At 44.7% G+C, this 10987-nt stretch overlaps 1 protein-coding gene across 3 annotated transcripts; it reads right to left on the reverse strand.

Annotated features, from left to right (window-relative positions):
• Positions 1-169: 169 nt before the first annotated feature.
• On the reverse strand, positions 170-10922 carry rilpl1 (Rab interacting lysosomal protein-like 1). Of its 3 annotated transcripts, XM_030342529.1 has the most exons (8): positions 10285-10917; positions 9138-9285; positions 7289-7407; positions 6624-6866; positions 4356-4406; positions 3914-4068; positions 3522-3626; positions 170-1674 (listed from the first exon to the last, which is right to left on the reverse strand). In XM_030342529.1, the coding sequence occupies exons 1-8, from the start codon at positions 10570-10572 to the stop codon at positions 1533-1535; spliced, it is 1251 nt and encodes a 416-aa protein (XP_030198389.1). In that variant the 5' UTR covers positions 10573-10917; the 3' UTR covers positions 170-1532. The 3 variants fall into 3 exon arrangements, with proteins under 3 accessions (XP_030198389.1, XP_030198391.1, XP_030198392.1); XM_030342531.1 differs by lacking the exon at positions 4356-4406 and having other exon boundaries at positions 10285-10915; XM_030342532.1 differs by lacking the exons at positions 170-1674; positions 3522-3626; positions 3914-4068; positions 4356-4406 and adding an exon at positions 4413-5872 and having other exon boundaries at positions 10285-10922.
• Between the last annotated feature and the right edge of the window lie 65 nt (positions 10923-10987).

Raw genomic sequence — 10987 nt, forward strand, 5'->3', positions numbered from 1 at the left:
AAAAATATTGCAAGATGATTTTATATGTAAGTTTATGAATTAAACATTGAAGTATGGAGCATTTGAACCCTTTATCACTGATTTAACATATATCACTGATTCACATAACAAATTTGGGAGCTCAGAATCGTCAACATTATCGCATAATACCAATGAATTAATGACACAATTAAATATACTTATTTTATTGCATATACATATTCAACTGGGCAGCCTAAGTAACCATCGGGAGATATTCTCACATTTCCATTCAGCTTCAGTATGCATTCAGAAACAATTCCCATAATGGTTTCACTAGTTCCGTTTCTATAGTACATAAGATGATATTTTTTAGCTCATCGATTGAAACAATGGGTGAAGGACTTTTTACGCCAATGTCAAAACTAAACCTCACTTTATTATTATGGGCGTGACTACTTACTGGGAAATTGTTTTTAAACCACGTCAAAATGTCCAAATGTAGCGGCTAGGCTAATTTGCAACGTTTTGAACACAGCCTTTTCTGATTAAAGTGTGATTCTTTCAATATGATCATGTTCATGTTCTTACAAACGGCGGGCCAACTAAGTTGCTGGTGAGGAGGGAGTTGCCTAAACTAACCCTAAAAACTCACTTTAAAATAAATATATAGGAAACCATAGTCCTCTGTCATATGAAAATGTTAATGTAAAATATGCTTATAAGAAACAAGTGTTGACGTAAAAAAAAAAAATTCACTTCATTAATTGTCAGGGTGGGAAGAAATGTACATGGGATAATTTTGTATATGAGTTCGTATATTAGTCAGTTTTAAATAGTGTTAGTCTTCATTGACATGATAATGTAAACTTTTTTTTATTTTTATTACAAAATTACTAATTGCTGTTATAAAAGAAAATGTGTTCCAGTCATCGGACAGAATATTGTAATATCCAGTTTTGTGTGAATAATATAATTGGGAGATCATTAAAACTATTGCTTTAAATAATCAGAGCAACAGCACATGCCTGTGGCTTTGTAATGGCACAGTGTAGCATCGCAAATGACTATGACTATCACAATCAAAGCTAATGATGGAATTATTCTCGGCTGGTAAATGTTGAGACAAAAATAAATAAGTTCTGGGTTCCGCAACATGCTTGTTTCCCCCAATTTAGTGCTCACAAACTCTCATCTGTTGAGTCTGTTAAGGCTCAACTCCCTCCTTCGGATTTAAGGAATCTTATTGTGCGTACATGCGTACATGTCTTCTTATATTAATTCTCTCAGTTCCACACGTTTGATCACATTCTCAAAATGACCCTGAAAAAGCTCCTTCTTTGCTGATCTGTGTGTCATCCCCATCCCTCCAACCATCCAGCAATTCCATCTATCATCTAGTCGCAAGCAGAACACAGCAATGCCTTTTAGTGATGACAGGAAGTCCTTTTTGTTTTAGGGGGAGCTTTCCCATGAAGCCTTCTTCTGGGGAACTGAACGCGCAGTCAATGCTAGCGGTTAGAGCGCAGCTGGCTGCTAAAGGTGAATAAGGCCCGTGGGGTCTTCAGATGGGACTATATGTGCTGCAGAGCCTCCTGGGCCTGCTCTGTGTATGTGTCTCCTGGCCCACCCCAAGGCCCGACCCCGACTGTGACGCCGCCATCACCGTCAAAATGGCTGCCACGGCGCTGCTTGTCGCGCGAGAAGAAGCTAAACCTGTAGAGAGGGAGGAAGAAGAGGTAATTACACAAAGATAAACTGAAATGACTGACATGATTTAAGTCTGTTGATCAATTTGTTATGAAATTGTGATCTTTTAAATGTTTTATGTTATGTAATATCAGTTATTTTAAGATTATGGCAATAAGTATTAATCCTGCGTTTTCTTAGAAAACAACAGAGATATTGACTACTTATTAGAATCATTCATCGCTAATTTTAGTGTATTATTCTCAGTAAGCTCAGAGCAAGAGGTCTACGTAAGAGGGAAGTTAATTATATCAGTTAGGGACACAGAGTGGACAGGACAGGAAAGGCATTCACGTGTATTCTGATTGGCCAATTCCTCTTGCTTGATTGTAAAAGTCCCCAACGATTAGCCAATCAGAATACAAGGGAAGAGAAAGTGAGAAGTAGTCTAGGCCCAGGACAGACAAGCATGCCGCAACGCAGGTCATTAGTGGAGAAAATCTAGAGACATGAAGGCCAACCAATGGGCATGGTCGTACAAGTGACATGAGGCGTCTGATTGGCTGTAAAGTGGGATCGTCCGGGATTAAACCCGCCGCCACCATCGGCATAATAGCGGTGAAGATCCTGTTACGAGACACATAGAGGTAAGGGCAAAAAGACACAAAGAGAAATGAGGAATAGGGAAAACACAGGAGGAGACACAGAGTGGATGAGGAGCCGGAACAAAGATAGAAAGACTGAAGTCGACTGCTCCTCTCACGACACTCACACTCCTTCTAAAGCACAATAAACCATGAAGTTCTGTCTTCCTTATTTCCACTTCTGTTCTTAAAATAAATGTTGATAATGAAGATGCTACTTCCTAAAACTACAACTTGGGAAATTACAGAGATACTGGCAGGCCAAACTGGTTGAAGGGGCATCTCTTACAACATACCCGTGCATACATTTTCTACATATACACACACTGAAGGAATGACAGGTCGATCATACGCGGTTGGTTCTGCACATAGTCATGGGTTTTGGTGCCAACGATAACCGCTTATAAAACAAATTCGAAGTAGGTGAAGAGACAGTCTGTGAAAGGCTTGCAGCTTTCAGAAGCTCCACGGGTGGTTAAGAAGGATTTTTGTCCGCATGCCCCACGCTAAAACCATGCTCCAAGTTACTGCCAACGCTAGATTTTCAACGATCCTCCTTTTAAATTTCCAATCAAGTGCCTTTCTTCATTAACCCATCAACTAGTATAATGTTTTGTCTATAATGTAGTTATGTATTTGTGCGATGAATACCAAAGCCAAAACTGATCTTTATAATGAATGGTTATGTCAGCCCTGGTTAATAAGCCATAGCATGCAGTGTTTTGAGGCTCTGGGGAACATCTGGGGATTAATGGGAATAACATATCAAAAACACCACACGGTCAGTATGTTACCGTTAGTTTACGAAACTTGTAATAATAAAATCTAATAATATACTGTATAAATGTGCTTTTTCACTGAAGAATGAAAAGAAATTATCCTAAATAACCAAGACCCTTAATATAGTGTACATAATATATGCACAAGTATATAAAGATTTATCTAAGGCCGTACATTTTTAAATACTTTTATATTCTTGTATTCTTATTCTTATACAAATAATAAGGATCACACAATATTAGTGTGACTCCAGATATTAGGGTGTGTGTGTGCATTTGTGTGCATGCATGTGTGTGTGTGTGTGTGTGTGTGTGTGTGTGTGTGTGTGTGTGTGTGTGTGTGTGTGTGTGTGCCTGCATGCGTGTGCGCCTGCGTGCGTGTGTTGGTCTGCATGTTTGCGTGTGTGTGTGTGTGTGTGTGTGTGTGTGTGTGTCCACAGGTAGAACATACAGGCGTTTGATTCCCGACTCCGGCTGAGGGGTGGAGCGGCCGCGACCTCGGGGCTCAGGAGAAGGGGAGGGGGACGAGGTCATGACCTCATCATCAGCCTCTTCGCTGCAAAGAGAGACAACACCGTCACCTGGCGTCACTTCTGAACTCACCATCAGTTTGGCATCTAACAACCTGGCAAACAGGCTAAATATATGTCGGAGGATCTCTTGAAGTTTCATTCTGTTTGACCTATTTGTCGGTTATACATTTATTCAATGTTTTCTCCGTCTATGCGTTTTTATGTTTCAATGTTTTCGTTTTTTGTAGTGCTTTGGTGAACCATCGCCCCTATGGGATTAACATTAATACTAGGGTAATCCAGATTCCTGTGGGCTCCATCGGGGTCCTACCTCTTGTAGTAAGCGAGCTCCTCCTGCAGCAGGAACACCTTGGCCTTGAGCTCGTTCCTCTCGTGGAGGACGTCCCGGAGCTCCTGCAGGGTGAAGCGCGGCCGGTTGGGGTCCTTCTGGTCCAGGCCCGCCGCCTCCTCCTCGCCCTGAGCCTCCTGCGGGGACACAGAACAACATGGAGGGAAGGAAGGAAGCAGGGGAGGGAGGGGTGGATGGACGCATGCAAGGAGGGTGGAGGGAGGAAGGTGTAAAGGGAGGAGAAGGGAGGAAAGGAGGATGACAGAAGCATGGATGCATGGAAGGTGTGACGGATGGACGGAAGGATAGGATGGAAATAAAGAACGGATATAAAGAAGGGTAGAAGCAGAGGAAGGCCAGGTGGTCAGACGGAGAGGAGGGAAGGAAGGAGAGGAAGGATGGAAGGGGCAGAGAGAGAGGATACCTTTGTGAAATATTCGAACACAGCAGGCATGTCCTCATGGTACATCGCCTCCTGGTGGTAAACGGGTGAACTTCGGGTCAGACTTGGGGGTCCCTTTCCAAATACCAACGAAGTGCACCCTAAACGTGTCTCTACTGACCGTAATTCTACTGACAGCAAGAATTTACCTAAAAAATTCAGTTGTACAATCGTATTCACGCTAGGAATCAAATTTGCGGAACAAATGTGATTTCACTGTTCAACTTCTGACCTATTTTTTGTGTACACATCTGCTTCACAAATCTAATTCACTGCACAAATTGAATTTGACTGTGTTTATCCATTTCATAGCACAAATCCAATCCACTGTAAAGGTCTAAGGCTGTGCACTCTTATGAAGCACCTACCCGAGTAGACCATTCAAAAAAAATGCCACAAACAACCATAATTGTTATACGATACTGCACAAAAATAGCTACCACAGTCATAACAATTATATATTCTATGCGATACATTCATCTACAGTGCCACACGCACAGTCCGGGATCAGACATAAAGTCCCATGCTGTTAAAAGGCCAACCCTCTGTAAAAGGCCCTATATATAGAAGTGCCTTTCCATGGGTGAAGCTTGACCCACCTTTGACCCAGTTGGCGAAGCGAAAAACAAACCACAGCCAGGTTAGTCCTCACAAACACACCCATGCTGCCTACGAAACTAATCGCAGGCCTTATTGTTAAGTAGACAAAAAAAACAAACCAGATTCAAAACAAAGCTTTTTGAAGGGCAGGGTGTTCCTGGAGGCGGGGTCTGTAAATTGAACAATTGGAGAACTCAAGCTCTGCCAGCACTAGAACACTTTCAGAAAGTGTCACACACCATATAGACCGGCACCATAGAAACCGAAATAAAAACCCCCTTATGAAAGCTTCACCTATTCGCACCATTTTGTTTTCTTTGATGGACTATATTGTAACAAAACAGGGAATAAGCCGTAACTCCGCCCCTTGCTGTCCTGATTTCCGGCCCAGGCTCTGTGCCGTCTCCCTCAGAAAGCTCTGCTATACATGCTCACTGCTGGACTCAAGATTAGTAATTGACCAAATGGTTTAATACAGAGTGACAGGTAGGCTGCAGACATTAGGGGGGTTCAAACCCCCAGACAAACACCCGTACCACGACTCAACCACCCTGCCACACCATGTCATGCCATATCACCACACACATCAAGACCAGAGGGTTAGCCAGACCACGGCACTCTTCACACCAAACCCCCACTGTCCCACACCACACGCCCCCCCCGTCCTGCCACGGACACGGCAGCTTTACCCAGAGCAACACCGCCTCTTCCTCCTCCTCCCCGCCCTCCTCCTCGCCTCCCTCCTGACTCCCGGGGCTCAGGGAGACACAGAGGGTTTGAGGGGAGGGCGGGTACCCCCCCACCACCGCCATCATGGGGGTCTGGGGGTCTTCGTCTCTGGGTGGGTGTAACAAGGCCAGAGCTTCAGCCCGGCTCAGCGCAGCAGGGTTAGCCGCGCGCTAGTGGAGAGCACAAGGTACACAGCGTGAGTGGTGAGGAGGTGGAACTAAGAAGCTGGAAACGCAGCGTTCTGCCCCATGAGGGCTAGCGTGGAGCTGGCCCTGGGAACTAGGGAGACGTCCGTGGGAAAGGAGAGAGGTTCCCACGTGGGATTTATACAGAACATGTTAGAAATGGGGGAATATGGTGTAAGAAAGAGGTGTAAGAAAAATGGGAACCACTAGTTCTCTTTGCCTCCTCATTCCTCGTGTCTGAAAGCACGGTAGCGATCGGGTTGTTTGGGGGGCCAGGGATTGTATTATCGGGGTGAAATTCCAACAGGACCCCATGCGACCAGACTCTAGGCTATGTCCAGAGTCGATACACTAGCATCAGTAACAGAAATAGCCGTCAAAGTTCACAGATACAGAAAAACCCTTACAGAAGAAAATAAAATACACAGAAGAAGTCGGCACAAAGATCGGCACATTGTAACCGGTATAACCTTTTCCATTAATATAATTCATAATTGTCTGCTGAAACAAAATTAACAACTAATTAATTAGTCTGCTGAAAGTTCCTTTGCAACCACATGTATAAATAATAACTACATTATAAGGATCCAATAATAAAATCCCTCTTTCTATCGCATCATTAAACACGGATTCACAGAAGCAACCCAACGCGTGGGATTAAACAGAACTCCCTCCCACCAGAGGGGACACCAGTGTGCGTTGCCCCCCCCCCCCCGCCCCCCCCAGTTTTGTTTACCTGCGTTGGCGAGAGAGGCGGCCTCTCCTCCTCTGCCTCGGCGCCGGGGGCAACCCCTTGCAGTCGCTCCCTCAAACGTGTCACTTCCTGTCGCAGCGCGCCCACTTCCTGTCCCCGCGCCTGTGCGCCGGCCTCCAGCTCCACCTTCTGCTCGATGAGCGCCTTCCCCTGGGCCTCCACCACGGAGATCTTGTGGCGCAGGTCGTGGTTGATCTTCATCAGCCGGTTCTGCTGCTGCTGGAGCTGAGGGCGTGAGGAAGAGGAAGGGCGGATGTCAGCAGAGAGAGAGAGGCGGAGGAGGAGGATACGACGGCGTATGAGATGGATGATGATGATTACATAAGTTTGATCCTACTTTATCTTATGTCGAGTGATCAAATAATGGTTTTCATTACATTTTTTATTGGATTTAAACCTGCATTTTCCACTGCTGTCTTTATCATTGTTAAAAATTAACAGTGATTCATTTGTCATCACTGTTGACAAATTAAAGACTTTTCCAAGGAGTTTGCGGACCTTGGAAGTGTCAGGTGATCAAAAAGGCGGGAAATCTCATTTTGAACCAAAGTGAAAATGTGAATTAAGTCACTATCTGAGACTGTGGATAATATCATTCTGGATATATCTATGTACGGATTGGTGACAGAGCGTTAACAGGCTCTCACCGCTTCCACGTCCTCGTTCTTCAGGGTCAGCTCGCGGTCCTTGGCGCGGATCTCGTCCCGCTGCTTGTCCACCACCTCCTTCAGCTTCTTCATCACCTGCCTCTCCCGCTCCGTCATACCTGCACACCACCGAGGAAGAGGGGGGAGGGGTCAGGTGGACCTCAGGGTCACCAGGCAGCCACAAGGGGAAGTCGTGAAAGAGGACATTTGTTCTTTTTGGGACCGCTTTGTAAAGATTTGTGATCTTTATTATCTGCTTATTCTGCTTAAAAGCGTTAAATAGTATGATACAACACTAAGGGGGGAGGGGCGAGGAGCTAGTGTTGAGGGCAGGGCTCCTCAACCACCGAGCCGCTGCCCGGTAATGGCCCGCGGAGACTTAGACAGACTGTTAGCAGACGATGAACAAGCTCATCTTTAACTTATCATCGGCTTGATGTTTACACAGTATATCACAGTTGTGTTGTTAGGCTGTTATTGTCTATTAATGAAACTTTGTTGTATTATTAATAATGATTTTCGTCCCCAATAGCGGGCCTTGAAAATATTTAAAATATGCATACTGATCCTAGGGTGTTTAGACTCTGACTCTAAATGTTGTTCGTTCAATTCCCCACAGCCCACCCATCGGCATCCTAGAGCCATATGCCCTTACTGCTTCCTGCTCTTTACTAAAGTGAATATAAGTGAATAATGTAATTAAGTAAGTAAGTAAGTAAGTTGTATCGTATTCAAGCTTCCTCAAAACGACTAAATAGGAAATGCAAAAATTACCCCGGCATGTATTTGAGTCATTCATCCTTGGTTTCTAAAACAAACACACACTCATCCATCGCACCCAGGCTCATACAGAAACATCAGACTAAAATAAACCATGATTCACTGCCAGGGTCACAACAGAGGGAGGGCCTACTCTGTGTAAAGACAGCACAGAATCAAAGCGTCTAAACTGACTCTTTCTGCCTTCTCAGTTCCCCACTTTATATTCACCTGCTCTCCTCATTTTAAAGGACTAAGATACACTCTGAAGGTTGGAAACACATCCATCCGGCAGGTGCACTGCGGCTACAGACGACAGTGTGTCCATGTTGTGTGTGTTTGTGTGTGGGCGGGGGGAGAGAGACAGAGATTAAAGGAGAGAGACTGTGGTCCCTCTGTGTCATCATGCCACAGAGCATCTATCAGGGCGATAGAGAGACCAGCCAGCACCAGAGAAGGCCTGCTTTGTTTGCCTTTGTATGTGCGTGTTAACAAGAGAACGTCACTGACTGATAGACATACAGATAAATAGATAAATAGATAGACAGACAGAGAGACAGATAGATAGACAAACTGATATATAGATAGATAGATTGATTGATAGCGACAGACTTCTTAGACATTAAACCCCAATCATTGTGATTCAGAGTGTTCTAAACACTCTGAATGAATCTGAATGTGCATCTAAACTTTAGATGCACACACTAAAACAAGTCGGTTAGGTGAATAGAGTTGTTTTCTGGAGCATAACACGGTAAGGATGCCTAGACCTTGATCACGTCACATTGCCTCTAAAAACTGCTGATTCACTAAATACAAGCAGTATTGTTCAGTATTTACCACCTTATTGTGTGTAAATAAAAAAACTGTACTGGGAATATGACCATAGCCTTTTATGAGCCATAACCAGATTGAACACTGTGCAGCATACAAAATCATAGAGAAAAACAATTTATCCTTTTAAGGTTGCTGAAAGCAGACCCCAAAAGGTTTGAATCTAGCTCATAGACGGTTTAAAACCTTCATTAATGTGTGGCATTCAAGATGGTCGCCATGATCCGCTACACATGGGAGAGCGGTTCTTCCTCACCTTCATGTCTCTGCAAGTCCTCCTCGCTCAGGGGGTCTTTGATGGACCGGTTGCTGAGGAGGGACTGGTTCTCCTCCTGTAGCTGGGCTATCTGGGTGAGGAGGTCCTGGGCCTCTCCTCTCCACACATCCTCCACCAGCTCCAGCTCCTAGTAGTGGTACACACGTGCACCAAAACGCACACACACACACTCTTTTAATGTGTGGAGCTTGAACCTCAGCCCTCAAGCAAATCAGCAGAAAACATCTTTCCTTAGAGTAAATAAAGTGTAAAGAAAGTTGAAGAAAGTTATTGTCTCCTTATTTGCTTCATGTCATAATCCAAGTTGTCTTCATTCATTACTATAGTATTTAGTACTATTTTAGTCATTACAGTGAATGAATCTGTTATAATTCCTTTATATGATAGAAGTAATTAAGGGGCAGGTAGGGGTTAGCGTGTCTTGCTCATGGAGGCCACTGGTGGGCTGCAGACATTGGTGCTCAAACCCAGATCCTATAGTCTGGGAGTCAAACCAAATTTCTCCCCACCCTGTCAGTTACATTGCATACAGTGTGTCATAACAAATATTTCTACCTCTTCAAAAATCCTTATCTCTGCAAGTCACAAGACACACACACACACACACACACACACACACACACACACACACACACACACACACACACACACACACACACAAACACACACACACACACACACACACACACACACACACACACACACACACACACACACACACACACACACACACACACACACACACACACACACACACACACACAGATGTCAGACCTAGACTGTCACGAGAACCTGTGCCATTCTGATTTCATAGGAATGCCATCGGAAAATCTCACACACTCTTCAGGTCTTCGGATCTGACGTGGGGATGGTGAGGATCAAAACCAATTTGATGTCATCAACTACTTGGCGGCGAGTCGACTCTTCGGGATTAACCCACGCGACAATGTTGACATATTCTCTGATCGGTGTCTACAACTAATTTGAATGTATATCAAGCACTAAATACAAATCATGGATGTGTATTTCCATAGCAAAGTGAGATTCATACGTCTGCACTGCATGTCAACCTACAGCCACATATAAACACTGATTTGACCCATCAAAAACATTGCCCAATGAATACCTTTTTGTGCTTTTTCTCCTTCTCCATGCGATCCATCCGTTCTAGGCGAAGTTTGTCCAGCTCCAGACGGAGTTCCTCGGTCTCTGGACTGATGCTGTTGCGGCTCACCATCACTTCCAGTATCTCCAGTACACGAACCACTTTGGGCATCAGTCTGGACAGAGCCTCGCAGCCATACTGGTCAATGATCCGCTCGAACTCCTGGCCCACCACGGCCGCTATGTCATACACGTCCATGACCGTCAGGTCGGCCACATTCTTCTCCAGTGCCGACCCAAAGTCCTCCATGGCGGCTATTCTGTTGCGGTTTTATATGTTGTTTTGTCCTCCGCTTTGGGTCGCTTCCCGCAGTCCCTCCCCGGTTTCCTATTATGTTCCCCAGCTACGCAACTACACAAACTTCCTTCCACCATAAAACTGTTGACTTGCAATTCCTTCTTCGAATGCCTTTTCGTATTCAGGCTGTTCAAAAATCTTGGCAGTAACCCATTTAATTATCCATTTTGTTTTTGACTTCTTCGAGAGTATAACTTTGTCTATTCGGAATATCGCGATCGCCGGCTATGTTCCATCGTCCTGCCGGAGATTCGCTTGTCCATGACGGCAGTGAGTGGTCAGATTGCATGGCGTAATGCGCATGACAGGAATATTGAGAAGGGCGAGAGGACGTCCTCTGTAAAAAACGAGCCATCTGTGATCCTGC

Source organism: Gadus morhua, chromosome 19, assembly GCF_902167405.1.
Source record: "Gadus morhua chromosome 19, gadMor3.0, whole genome shotgun sequence".
Taxonomy (NCBI): Eukaryota; Metazoa; Chordata; class Actinopteri; order Gadiformes; family Gadidae; genus Gadus; species Gadus morhua.